At 56.5% G+C, this 13520-nt stretch overlaps 2 protein-coding genes across 7 annotated transcripts in view; one reads left to right on the top strand and one right to left on the bottom strand.

Annotated features, from left to right (window-relative positions):
• The window catches only part of POLE (DNA polymerase epsilon, catalytic subunit), a 44708-nt gene extending 38065 nt beyond the window's left edge, over positions 1–6643 (top strand). Inside the window, exons 44-49 of one of the 2 annotated variants that reach the window (XM_036276267.1) lie at positions 394–525; positions 684–877; positions 4136–4336; positions 4632–4757; positions 5304–5393; positions 5531–6643. In XM_036276267.1, the coding sequence (XP_036132160.1) occupies positions 394–525; positions 684–877; positions 4136–4336; positions 4632–4757; positions 5304–5393; positions 5531–5644 (857 nt within the window). In that variant the 3' untranslated portion in view covers positions 5645–6643. The remainder of the gene's footprint in view (positions 1–393; positions 526–683; positions 878–4135; positions 4337–4631; positions 4758–5303; positions 5394–5530) is intronic. The other variant, XM_036276266.1, reaches the window with a different exon arrangement.
• A 1495-nt stretch (positions 6644–8138) lies between these two features.
• On the bottom strand, positions 8139–11110 carry P2RX2 (purinergic receptor P2X 2). 5 transcript variants are annotated; one of them, XM_036276913.1, is made up of 12 exons: positions 10929–11110; positions 10667–10802; positions 10510–10581; positions 10342–10417; positions 10166–10262; positions 9936–10016; positions 9705–9843; positions 9274–9404; positions 8955–9045; positions 8790–8855; positions 8622–8699; positions 8139–8438 (listed from the first exon to the last, which is right to left on the bottom strand). In XM_036276913.1, exons 1-12 carry the CDS (start codon positions 11108–11110, stop codon positions 8334–8336), a joined length of 1254 nt encoding a protein of 417 aa, XP_036132806.1. In that variant the 3' UTR covers positions 8139–8333. The 5 variants fall into 5 exon arrangements, with proteins under 5 accessions (XP_036132806.1, XP_036132804.1, XP_036132805.1 ...); XM_036276911.1 differs by having other exon boundaries at positions 8139–8699; XM_036276912.1 differs by lacking the exon at positions 10510–10581 and having other exon boundaries at positions 8139–8699.
• Positions 11111–13520: the final 2410 nt, after the last annotated feature.

Genomic DNA, 13520 nt, shown 5'->3' with positions numbered 1-13520 from the left:
CATAGTTACTTAAGTGTATAGGTGGTTTCATTTGTGATTATTTTATATTTTTGTCTACTTGTCCCGAGCCTTACTTTCTCAAAATTTTTTGAAACACATGGGTCCAGTGTGCTGCCCTGAGTTGAGCCTTTGTTTTTGTCACTGTCTAGTGTGAAGGTTGATGGCAGTTGCCTTATTTAGATGGTCTTTCTAAGCATGAACTTGGGCATCAGCATGCCTAGCTTGTTTCCATTTGTGTAATAGACTCTGGCTCATCTAAATGCAGCAACTAGAATCATCGCCAGGAACATTTCAGCCCAGGCCAGCCAGCGGTCTGCCCAGCCACAGGGTCTCCCTAGACTCGGAGTGTTCCGGGCACCACCCACTCTCAAGGCCTATGCCTCCCCTCTGCAGCGTACATCGTGGCCGTGTACCATAGCATGAAGGAGGAGCTGAGGCGCAGCGCCCCAGGCAGCACCCCTGTGAGGAGGCGGGTGGCCAGCCAGCAGTCGCAGGAGGCCCAGGGGGCAGCTGGAGCCCTTCCCGGTGAGTACAACCTTGCTGCATGAGGCCACCACTGCACCTGTGACCTGACCTCCTTGTGCTTCTTAGGGTCCCCCACCTCCAGCACGAGGTCCCACCTTTCTTCCCTCGCGTCTTCATCGCTGTGGGAATGGGAACAGCGCCTCCTCTTTCCTTCCCAGGAACGATCACCTTCTCTCAAGATTACGTGGCAAATGAACTCACTCAGAACTTCTTCACCATCACTCAGAAGATTCAGAAGAAAGTCACGGGCTCTCGGAACTCAGCTGAGCTCTCAGAAATGTTTCCTGTCCTGCCTGGTTCTCACTTGCTACTTAATAACCCTGCTCTGGAGTTCATCAAGTATGTGTGCAAGGTGAGGGTGCCCACTCATCTGTGTGAGGACATTAACACGTGTGTGCGAGGTGAGGGACCAGGCGTAAGCTGCTTATTTAGTCCACACTCACCGCCTGCCTGCCATTCTGTGCAGCCACTGTGTGAGCTGTTTGGGGCTCATGGAGCCTGTGCTCCAGGGACGGGGACGGCAAATCAGTGAGAAACAGGTGAGTTCAGGGAGTACAAGTGCTGTGAGCTGGGCCCGGGGAGGCGGACACGTGAGGGGGCCTGTGATGGGCCTTGGGGCTGAGAGAACAGTGAACAGGAGGGTCTGGCCATATACAGATTCCAAAAAAGAATGGTGTCTGGGCAGCAGGGGTGCAAAGGCCCTGGAGTGGGGTAATCTGGGGGAGCTGGTGAGACGTCAGGCTAGGGTCACATGGGGCAGGTGGGCAGATGACTCGGGGATCGCACTGAGTTCCCAAAACATTCAGGCTTCTGTGGGGCCTCAGGAGAGCTTGGATGCCAAGTGCCTTTCTGGGAAGGGAGGCTGAATCAAACGTGGGGTAGTGTTACCAGGCAGGGACAAGCAGGCGCCTCACAGTCCATTAAGTCACCTCCCGGCACACTGCATATCACAGTGACGGACAGGCCAGGATCGAGTGGCTCTGGTTGTGGTGGACTGGTTTCGTGGACCATATTTAATTTATTCTGTTAAGGTACAACTTACATACAGTAGGAAAGGTTTGGCACAGGCATGCAATCGGCGTACGGAACGTTCCACTACTCCCCGCAGTTGCCGCCCCTGGTTCATGCTGCTCTGTCTGTCCCTGTTTACTTTTTAACATTTACACGTAGCGAGGGCCACTCTCTGGAGCGCAGTTGTTGTGTTTCCACAGAGGAACAGAGCTGTGCCACCAGCAGTGAGGTACAGAGCAGTGACCCCCAGGATATCCTCGTGCTGCTCTGTGGGGCTCACCCCTCCGCTCACCTCTGTTCCTGCATGGTGACCCCTTTCAGAATACCACTGATGGAATTGTGACCCTGGCTTCTGTCACTTAGCACAGAGTACAGGACAGTGTGAGAACGCTCATCCCTTCCCGGGTGAGCAGAGGTCCACTGCAGGAACCTCCTGTCACTCCCTCCCTGATGGGACGTCCAGGTTGTTCTCACAGTGTTAGTGAAGCTGCTGTAAGCATTCTCGGTTGTGTGGACATAAGTTTTGGTTCTTTTGGGTAAAAGCCTAGGAGGGAACTGCTGGACTGTCTTCTGTTCGTGTTCCACAGCGGCTGCTCCACTTTGCTTTCCCCTCGGGTTTGCTGCTGCACCCCGCCAGGACCTGGGCTTGTTCATGCTCACAGCTTCAGCTGTCCACACAGCTGTGTGGTGGCATCTCGTAATTTAACTTGCATTTCCTGATACTAATGATGTGTTTCTTCATGCACTTGTTTGCTGTCTATATGTCTTTGATGGAATTTCTGAGTCTTTTGCCCATAATGAAAAATTGGACTATTTTTCTTGTTGAACTTGGAGAGTTCTTCACATGTTCTGGATGCACATCCTGTGTCAGACATGTGATCTCTGCACATGTTCTCCCAAACTTGGGCTTCCTTTTCAGTTGTCCTGACAGTGTTTTTCAATGAGCAGAGGATCTTTGATCTAATTTATCATTTTCTTATGGGTTAGCTTTTGCTGTCATCTTAGAAATCTTTAACCAAGATCACAAAGATTTTCTCTTGTTTTCTTCTAGAAGTTTTAGGTATTGCAGTTAGTCTGTGATCCATTTTGAGTTCATTCTTGTGTGATGCACGTGTCAGAGGTTGAGGCTCGTATTTCTGCCCCAGCACATCCCGTTACTCCAACGCTGCTGTTGAAACTTCCTCCACTGAATCGTCTTCACGCCTTTTTCAAAACATAACTGGTGGTGTGGGTCTGTTCCTGGATCTCCGTCAGTCTGGACATGTGTCTGTCTTGATCTCTAACTTGATCAGCAAGTCCTGAAGCAGGAGTGTGACTGCTCAGCTGCATGCTTGTCAAATTGCTCTGCTGCTCTGCTCCTTTGCTCCCTGCACATTCTCTGCTCAGGACGTCAGCTTCTGCAGCGTGTCGCTCTGGGGCGCTGGCCACAGTCCTGGAGCTACATCAGCTCATGGGTTCTCAGTCCAGTTCTTCAGGGCTTTGATTACTTTGTGTTTGGGGTTTTCAGCATGTAAGTATTGCACATATTTGCAATGTTTTCATGTTTTTGGTGCTATTGTAATGGTGTTGTTTTTTCTTTATTGATTTTTAGAGAGAGAGGAAGGGAGAGGTAGAGATAGATAGGAACATTGATGAGAGAGAACATCGATTGGCTGCCTCCTGCATGCCCCCCCACTGGGGATTGGGCCCACAACCTGGGCATGTGCCCTGACCGGGAATTGAACCGGCGACCTCTTGGTACAGGCTTGACGCTCAACCACTGAGCCACACCAGCCAGGCAGCACTCTTGTTTTTTGTTTTTTGTTTTTTTTTTTATCCTCACCCGAGGATATTTTTCCATTTTTTGTACAGATAGGGTGGGAGGGAGAGAGAGGAAGGAGAGAGAGAGAAACATCGACGTGAAGGGACACATCGAGTGGCTGCCACCCACACGACCAACCAGGGCCGGGGACAAACTGCAACCAAGGTACATGCCCTTAGTGGGAACCGAACCCGGGTCTCTCCGGACCGCAGGCGGGCGCTCTAACCGCTGAGCCAAACCGGCCAGGGCCATGGGAGTCTTTTATATTGAACCTGTATCTTGCAACCTGGCTACATGTTAGTTCTAGTAGCCATTTTGTAGATTCTTTGGGAATCTACAAGCTGTTCAGAGCTTTGGGGGTGGAAGAAGCTTCTTACAGACAGAAGGGTTAGGTGACTCCCCCTCAGCTCTGTAGGCCCTTAGGCTGATCCCTCACCATGGAAGGTGGACATCAGCCGCTTTGCACATGAGGTTGGAAAGCCCTAGTACATTTAGGCTGCCTGTCACTCAGGGAACAGAAGCTAGTGGGGATAACAGGCAGAGCAAACTTTGGTGTGTACCTGAGTCCCTGGAGCCGAGGAGCCCTGTGAGACCCGGGGCAGGGCCGGGCCTCTGCTCATAGGGCCATATTGGGGAACCACTGATGCAGAGGCAGCTCTGCCCTTGGATGCTCTGCTGGGGTCGGAAGGTATGGGGTGATGCTGAAGCTGCTCTCATAGTCAGCCACAGGTACTCCAGTCCAGACAGCCGCAGGGAGGCCCCAGGAGCTGGCCCTCACCTGCACTCTGTTCTCTGCAGGTCCTGTCTCTGGATACAAACATCACAAACCAGGTGAACAAACTGAACCGGGACCTACTCCGCCTGGTGGATGTCGGCGAGTTCTCGGAGGAGGCCCAGTTTCGAGATCCCTGCCGCTCCTACGTGCTCCCAGAGGTCATCTGCCACAGCTGTAACTTCTGCCAGGACCTGGACCTGTGCAAAGACCCCTCCTTCTCTCAGGTAGGCAAGTGCCCTCTCGAGTGACCCATGTCCAATGGGTTGCATCTGCTAGCTTTGACGTGAATTAGAAAGAGGTACGTTCTTAAAGCAGTTCACTCCCACATGCTAAACCACTGTCCCAGTAAACGCGAGGACGAGGACGATGTCAGTGAGGCGCATGCCCTGGAGCTGAGAGAACTGCCGCGTGTGGGCACACCTCTCGCGGGAGTGCTCCCCACCAGGCTTCTCCGCCTGGTGTGGGACGCTGCCAAGGAAGACTGGGCAGAGGGTGACCTCCTCCCTCTCCTCCACCCAGGACGGGGCTGTGCTGCCCCAGTGGCTCTGCTCCAACTGCCAGGCCGCTTATGACTCGTCAGCGATCGAGATGGCCCTGGTGGAAGCCCTGCAGAAGAAACTGATGGCCTTCACCCTGCAGGACCTGGTGAGCCGTGGCCTGGCACAGGCTCCCCTCCACCCAGACTGCCCCCCTAGGGTTTCCCAGTCAGCAGTCAGCACCCATGGGAAGCCAGGGCTGTGTGCAGGTCTCAAGTCATGACCTGGTCCTTGGAGATGACCACCACTTGGCTCAGACCTCGTCCACGAGCCAGCGAGCCAGTCTCACGGCCTCTGTTGGCACCTGCAGTGGCCACGTGCTGCTTCAGGGGCCTTTCATTCCAGCGGAGAGACAGCCGACGAGAAAGTGTGTGAGTGGAGTGAGTGTCAAGAGCCAATAGGGTGTGTCTGTGTGACACGGGGTGTTCAGCATTAGACGCAGGGACCTCTCAGCAAAGACACAAGGGAGGCATGGGGTCTGGGTAGGAACAACCGCGCCCTGTATGCCCTGGAGTGGGTGGGTGCCCACAGCAAGGGTGCTGAGAAGCAGCTGGCTGTTTGGATGAAACCTGCTATGAAGTCTCGATTTTGTCCACTGTTGAGGTGCAGGCTGTGGGGGGCAGGAGGCTCTTGACTGGGCTTCTCCTCGTTTCAGGTCTGCTTGAAGTGCCGGGGCGTGAAGGAGACCAACATGTCTGTGTACTGCAGCTGTGCGGGCGACTTCGCCCTCACCATCCACACCAAGGTCAGGGCTGCTGTCCTGTAGCCACTGCCCTGTCTGGCCCTCGCCCACACCCACACTCTCCCTCCGCTCCCAGGACTAGACTTGCATCCCTGCCCCTCCTCTGGGACTGGATCTCACGGTGACTGGTTCTTTCACAGGTATTCATGGAGCAGATCAGAATCTTCCGGAACATTGCCCAGCACTACGGCATGTCGTACCTCATGGAGACTCTGGAGAGGCTGCTGCAGAAGAGCCCCCAGCTGGGTCCTTAGCAAGGTGGCCCGTCCCCTCTCTGCCCCAGCGTCCCAGCTCTCAGCCATGTCCAGGACTCCACCAAAGACAACAACCTCAGGGAGCTTTCAGGGAGTGGGTCCCTTGGCCCAAACCAGCCTACCAGGCAGCGCAGGGAGTGACCCACCTCCTGGTTTCCAGTCCCAGCCTTGGTCAGGGCAGCAGTGGGCCCCGGGGGGCCCTTTCTCACTGTGTACATGTGTGGCCCTTGCTGTTGCTGCCTGGTCCTGCCCTTCTTGCCCACCTCTGCACCAGCTGCCCTTGGAGTCCCTGCTTGAGCCGAGGCCTGAGGGTGGCTGAAGGCCAAACCCAGGGCCAGATGACAACTGAGGGGGAGTGCAGCCCTGCCGTCCAGCCTCTTGTTAGCTTGGAGAAGTGCCACCCCAGTTTCACCCCAAGAGGATGGCCAGTTCCAGGAATCAGGACCTGAACCCTTGGGGACCTGGGCGTCTTGTACAGTGGGTTCCCTGGACTTGGGCTTCTCTGTGGAGACTTTCTGGTCAGAGCAGGGGCTATGGGGTGCATGTCAAGCACAGTCACCTTGCTGGGGCCACAGCCACCTGCCGTCAGAACCCGCGTGTGCCCAGAGGGCTTGATCATGGACTTCACAGTGTATGTTACCGCCTGGATTTTAGAAATGTAATTTTTCACCCACGAGATTTTAGGTTCTTCCCCCCATGGCGGGGGAGGAAATGGAAGCACCAACTTTGTCAGGTGGAGGTGGGTGCTGTTCCTGCTCACAGAGCCAGGGGTGCAGACTGGGGCTGCTTCAGTACCCAGAGCCTTTGCTGAGTGCCAGCTCCCCCTTCTGTCCTCAGCTCCAGATGTGAGGCAAGCTCTGTGCATCTCATTCTAACAGTGACGAGCAGGACAACGACCGCCAGCAGGCAAGGTGGCACTCAGACACCTCGGCCGGGGGCTCGTGGGGCCTGGGGCCTCAGGGAGCCTGGTTGGGATCCCCTCACTAGCTAATTTCTGAGCGTCACTCGATTACACATTGAACTTTCGTCTGAACTCCGCATTTCTTAAAAGGTATGCGTGTTTGCGCACAGCGTCTCAGTCTGGGAGGAGGGGAGGCGGAGCAGCTAACAGTTGTCTACACGGCTGCATTGGCCCCTGGTGCTGCCCGGCAGGCCCAGTGGCCGAGAGAAACCTGACTCTGGCTGGAAGGTGGATGGAGTCCAAGGCAGCCCCAGATGGAGATCAAATCAAATTAGGGCTGGGTGTGGGGGGGCTAACTGGGTTTCCTGGTAGTGATGCCGGAGCTGCGTGGGGCTGGCCCTCAGCCTTACCCTGGATGCTGTACTCCTTGTGTCTGCTGCAGGAGGGGACCCTGGGTACCCTGGCCTCTGCAGTTCCCAGTGGTTACCCAGAGGCCAGCTTGAGTGGGGGCATTTGGGGTGCAAAGCCCTGGTCACTCATGCTGGGGAAACCTGAGCCCCTGGCCCTGGTTCTCGAGCATGCAGCCCAGCCCAACTGGACAAGCCAGTTTCTCTGAAACCAGAGCTGGTCATCTGTGAGCCACAGGATGTCACAGCAGGGGGTTACCTGTGAAGTCACTGTCCCAAGTACGGGAGGGTCTGTGGAGGTGGGTAGGTGGGGCTTCTGGAAAGTTTGTTGGCTGCAGCAAGCGGGGCAAGCCTGGCTGTCAGGTGTGAGCAGGTGGGAAGGTCCTTCAGACTTGGGAACCCCAGGGCTGGTGTGGTCTGAACCCTCCCCTTGAGCTTGGGAGTGATGAGATCACAGGTGAGATCTGCAAGGTTCACGCCGCCTCATACCTGCACACAGCATCACTTGCTAGAGAAACCACTGGCCGGCCAAGTCCTGCTGTCCCCCAGAGCAGGGTCTGGGGGCAGGCCAGCCAGGCCGCTAACTGCAATGACAGTTGCAGCATCTGAGGATGCAATAACCAAGTTACCCACAGGCCTGGCCAGGCTAGTGCCGGCTCCCCACACTCGGGCCCCCCCTGCCCTGTCTGCCCCATTCTTCAGCACTGAATTCCTGCTTGGCAGTGTCCCCGGGAACCCAGAAGGCATGTGGCTTGAAAGCCAGTGGAACCTAAGCTGTCACTTTCCTCGGGTGTAACTCATCACCTCCCTCCTGGCTCCCATCCTTGTCACCATCCTTTTCCCTTATGTTGAGGCTTGTGGTCTGGGGTGAGCCCTGCAGGATTTGGCGGTCTTCAGGCTCTTGGCCTCTGTCTCTGCCCCCCACTGGCCCCTGGTCAGATGTGATGGGGACCTGGCAGACCTAGAGAGGGCAGCAGGGTAGCTGCACCGGGCTGGCTAAAGCCCCCGACCCTGCACAGGGGCCTACTGTTGCACATCTGTCTTCAGGGCTTCAAGATGTTTTTCCCAAAACGAGGCAAGATGGTTCTGATCACAGGTTTATTGGATTCTGGATGTGATTCCTTGGCTCGGAGGCCAGCAAGAGGTCTGGGCAAGTGACCCCGGCTGTGTGGGCAGGGAGGGGCAAGGAGCCTTTGGGGGGAGCTGGGAGCGGGTGCTGTCCCCTTTCTGTCAGCCCGCTGCCCAGGTGCACGGGGGTCCTTTGGTTCCCAGTGGTGAGGAGGCATGTGTGGGGCAGGACCTGGATTCTTCACATTGGTCCCAACCGTGCTTCAGGGCAGACACAGCCTTTGTCAGAGTGTGAGGAGAGGTGGAGATGGGCTCAGAGCTGGGCTAAACCTCGGGGGTCTGTGAGCGTGGAGTCCTGCTGGGAAGGCTCGGAGGCCCAAGGCCCTGGCTCTGCACCCCGATCGGGAATGTCCACCATCTGCTCAGGTGGGGCAGAGGTGGGACAAGGCTGTGGTGGTGGGACGGCCTGGGCCTGGCTCTGCCCCTCTTCCTGTGGTCTGCCTGGGTCTGTGGAGCAGCAGCGGGGGGGTGGGGGGGCCTGGCCTAAAACAAGAGCTAGGGTCACAGGCCAGCTACCTGGGGAATGCCTTGGTGTACACACCTTGTCGAATTTCTTATGGCTGTAGACTTTGTTTTTGTTCATGAATGTTAGCAAGATCCAGTCACACAGGAAAGAGCCCTGGCACCAGCAAGACAGATGTGAGAGCTTGACATGGCCCCACCCTCATGCACACTCACGCGTGCCCAGGCCCCAGTGCGTGTGACTTACCACCCCGATGGAGGTCAGCGCTGTGGCCACGTTGATGATAGTGGGAATCAGGCTGAACTTGCCTGCCTGGGGAGACGAGGCTGCCTTAGACGTTCAGGGTGGGGTCATGTGGTGGGGAACATGGAGCTGGATCAGCTCAACCCTGGGCCAGCCCACCTGACTTACCTGTCCGTGTACGATGACATCAATTCGGATCCCATAGGCTTTGATGAGTGTGCGGGTGGTGCTGCCGTTGATCTTGTAATACTTGGCGAACCTGGGATGGGGTGACCCAGAAGTACATCAGACCTTGGGATGGAAGACTGGATTCTGAGCCCTGGCTACCTGACCCTGAGGGACTGGTGGTGGCTGCTTGTCGCCAGATGGGGCAGCTCCAAGACTCCCCGATCACTGGCGCCCCTGGGCCTTTGAGCACCTGCCTTGTTTGCTCCTGTGCCACCACAGCCAGATGGATGAGGATCCAGGTGTCCTAAGGCCAAAGTACCTGAAGTTGTAGCCAGATGAGGCTGGTACGTGCTTGGGGTCGAGTCTCCGGAAGGAGTACTTGGGGTTGCAGTTTGACGCTGACAGGTCCAGGTCACAGTCCCAGTTGATAATGACCCCAATGACACCACCCTGCCCAGAAGTGAGCACAGAGATTGGGGTCAGGGCAGGCACACAGGACCCTTAAGAGCCTTGGGGTCCCGTCTGAGGCTGTGAGTGGGGTGTACATCATGGGGCACCCCAGGCAGCTTAGGGCTGAGATTCAGGGGGCTTGGTGAGCAGCACCCCACTTATGAGGGATGAGGGGACAGTGGGCTAGGCTGGCTGTGTGACCAGGAGTCAGTAAATGGCAGGAGCCATGCACAGTCCCCTCTTGGAGCAGGGCCAGGCTGGCCAAGACTGCGAAGGGACTGAGCAGGGCAGGGCCCTCACCTTGAGTGCCAGCTCCGTGAAGTTCTCCCCTGCCTGCTCCACAATGAAGCCCAGCCTGAAAATGGGGCAGTACAGGTGGGACACCTCATCAAACGTGCATTGTTTCAGGTAGTTGTCCTTCCGGTTCTCGATGTTGCCCCTGAGGACGCCAGGGCATCAGGTGGGAGGGGCGTTCTCAGGACACAGCTTCCACCCCAGTGGGTGTCCCATCACCCACCCTAAGGCTCTTACTTGGAGAACCGGAACTTGGGGTAGTGGATGCTGTTCTTGATGAGGATGGTGAAATTTGGGGCCATCTTACCAAGAAATTGGCTGAGGAGGCAAAGACTGGGTGTGTTTAGTCTCCCGTCCCTCCAAGCCTCTCCAGCTTCACTGACCCCCCCCCCCCCACCGCCACTGAGGAGGGAGGAGCAGAGGACAGTCGCTGGGGCGGACCTGGCTCCCAGGGGTTGGAGGCGTACCTGACGGAGGCCCCATCTTCCACGGGGCACCAGCCAGACACCTCGCAGGTCTTGAAGGCCCCGTGGTAATAGGGTACGCAGCGCCCTGTCCGCACACCTGCAGGCACAGTGCTCCAGTGGGAAGGGGCATGCCCCACCTCTGCCCCCACCCTGCCGCCCCCAGTGGCCACACTGACCATTTCCCAGCATGTCCAGCTGCCCAGCCACGCAGTCCTCATCGGAGTCACAGGTGGCGTTGGTGACCCTCACACTCTAGGGAGAAAATGGCTGGGTCAGGGGCTGGCCAGCCTCTGTGCCCAGGCACAGCCCCGCTCTTCCCCGCTCCGCCCTTGACCCTGCCTCACCTCGGGGCAGGTTCCCTGGGCCTGGGAGGGCGTGACCTCGATCCTGGTGATGATGCTGAACGCGCTGCCTCCCTGGGCTCAGAAAGAGGGCGGTTGGCCGGTGGGCAGCTCGGCCACCATCAGCCCCACCCTCCGGGGCACAGGGGACAGCGCGCACCTCGGGGGGCTTCACATACTCCTCTACGTCCCACACTTTGTGCTCCGACGAGGTGATGCCCTTGACCTTGGTGATGACGGAGCTCTCCGGGCCCGTCTCCCGGTCCTGGTAGCTCTTCTGCACGATGAACACGTACCTGTGGGGACACGGCCAGCTCTGGAGGCGACCAGGGTCCCGCTCTGGAGACCCCGAGTCCGTGGCGCCCCCTCCGCCCGGCGCCCTGCGTTCCCCCGGCCCGTTCGGGGCCCCTGCGCGCACCCACCACACGAAGTAGAGCAGGATGAGCAGCTGCACCACCCGGTACACGACGCCCAGTTGCCGGTTCTTCACCACGATCACCTTGGGGGTCTCGTAGTCCCAGAAGGCCGACCAGCAGCCCCGGGCCAGTCTCCGGGCCGCAGCCGCCGCCGCGCCCGCCGGGGGCTTGGGCTCTGCGGCCGCCATGGCCCCGCCGCCCCGGGAGCCGCGGCCCCGAGCTACTGTCGGACTGCGCGGTGGGGGCGGGGCCGAGGCTCGGAGGGGCCGGCTCGGGGGCGGGGCCTCGCCTGCCCGCCCCGCCCACCTCGGGGCGGGGTCCTCTGCCGGTTCGGGCACCGGGGGACACCCAGCGCACCTGGCAGGTGTCACCAGGGGGGGCCTACAGCGGGGCCTAGTGGGGGCGGGCCCTGGGGAGGGCGTTCCGGGGAAGGGCGCTGGGCGTCGGGGGGCACTTTCTCGGGGTGGGGCCAAGAAGTGGCACAGCGCCCCGCCGCCTCGCGTCTCCACCCACGTCTGCTGAGCCGCGCGCCCTGAATTCGAAGGACGATTCTTTAAACATAAACGACGTTATGGGATTGCACCCCCGTAAAGCTGGAAATATATGAATTAAGGTGTGACGACGTGATTTCCCACGGGGCAGCCCGTGATGCCGGCCCGGTGCAGACGGACCCCGAGGCCTCGCCTGCAGCCTGGAGCCTCGGGTCGTCCCCCAGCTCCTCCCCGCACGGGCTCCACTTGCGTCCGCTTCCCAGCCTCTTCTTTCTGGTACCTGCCCCTAGCGGAAGCCGAACCGGGACTCTGGTCCGCAGGCCAACGCTCCAACCGCTGAGCCAAACCGGCCAGGGCCCCAGCCCATTCTTGGAGAACCAAAGGTTTGTTTGTGTTTAACTTTTTACATTTCTACCCCCACCTCATTATTTTGGTGCAAATCCCAGACATCATAGTATTTCACAAAATGATAAATTTTGCTTTTGTTAGGTGACATTTTCCATAGCATCTAATTAACCTTTTGTTCTTGTTAATCCTCACTCAAGGATCCACCCCCCCCCCCCAATGATTTAGAGAGAGTGGGAGGGAAGGAAGGAGAGAGACAGAAACATCATGGATCAGTTTCCTTCCACACCTGCTCAGACCCGGCTGGGGCTCAGCCTGCAACCCCGGTACCTGCCCTTGACCAGGAATCGAACCCGTGACCCCTCAGTGCTCAGGTGACGCTCTAACCACTGAACACACCGGCCAGGGCTAACTAGCCACTTTAACGAGCAGCATTTAGTGAACGTTCAGCAGGATTTAATGTGTTCTCAATGTTGTGCGGCCACTGCCATCTACTCCCAAACATTTCCCCGTCCCCAGTAAAACCCACATCCACTGCGTGGCCAGATAGTGGCAACGCCAGTCCCCGTCTGTGGGTATTTCATGTAATGGAATCGTACAGTACTTGTCATTTGGCGTCTGACTTGTTTCCCTTACCACATGTTTTCAAGATCTGCCGGGGTTGTAGCGTATCCTGTGATCCGTCTGTTCATTCATCGATGGACATTTGGGTTGTGTCCACCCACTGGCTATTGTGACTGGTGCTGCTGTGAGCATTGGTGCACAAGTATTTGCTTCAACACCTAGTTTTCATTCTTTGGAGCACATGCCTAGGAGTGGAATTTCTGGGTGGTATGGTAATTCTGTATTTAACTTTTCGAGGAAATGTCAAATGGTTTTCCAAGAAGCTAAGCCACCCAGCTGGTGTGGCTCAGTGGTTGAGCGTTAATCCTGCACTGAGAGGTCACCAGTTCGATTCCAGGTCAGGACACATGTCCAGGTTGTGGGCCCGATCCCCAGTGGGGGGCATGCAGGAGGCGGCCAATCGATGTTCTCTCTCATCAATGTTTCTATCTCTGCCTCTCACTTCCTCTCTCTCTAAAATCAATTTTAAAAATTAAAAAAAAAAAAGAAGCTAAGCCATTTGGCGTTCCAGTCAACAGAGCACAAGGGTTCCCTACACTACACCTCCTTACCAACACTGGTTATTTTCCACTCATTTATTTATTGCCATCCTAGAGGGTGAAAGGATATAATTTCTTTGGATAAATGTCTATTCACGTCGTTTGCCCATTTTAAAATTGGGTTGTTTGTCCTTTTGTTGTTCAGTTATAAGAATTCTCTATATGTTCTGGACACTAGATCCTTATCAGATACATGATTTGCAAATATTTTCTCCCATTGCAGGTTGTCTTTTCACTTTCTTTTGTTGTTGTTGTTGATTTTAGAGGGAGAGAGAGAGAAACATCAATGAGAGAGAACATCGACTGGCTGCCTCCTGCATGCCCCCCACTGGGGATCAAGCTGAAACCTGGGCATGTGCCCTGACCGGGAATCAAACCAACGACCTCTTGGTGCATGGGTCGACGCTCAACCACTGAGCCACACCAGGTGGGGTCTTTTCACTTTCCTGACTGTGTCCTTTAATGCACAGAAATCTTTTATTTTGATGAAGTTTGATTTAGCTGTTTTTGTCTTTTGTTGCTTGGACTTCTGATGTCAATTCTTAGAATCCATTGCCAAATCCAAGGTCATGAAGATGTATGCCTATCTTCTTCTAAGA

This window comes from Molossus molossus, unplaced genomic scaffold (genome assembly GCF_014108415.1).
Source record: "Molossus molossus isolate mMolMol1 unplaced genomic scaffold, mMolMol1.p scaffold_m16_p_22, whole genome shotgun sequence".
Taxonomy (NCBI): Eukaryota; Metazoa; Chordata; class Mammalia; order Chiroptera; family Molossidae; genus Molossus; species Molossus molossus.
The sequence above is the reverse complement of the archived record's forward strand: the minus strand, read 5'-3'. Positions and strand labels throughout refer to the sequence as shown.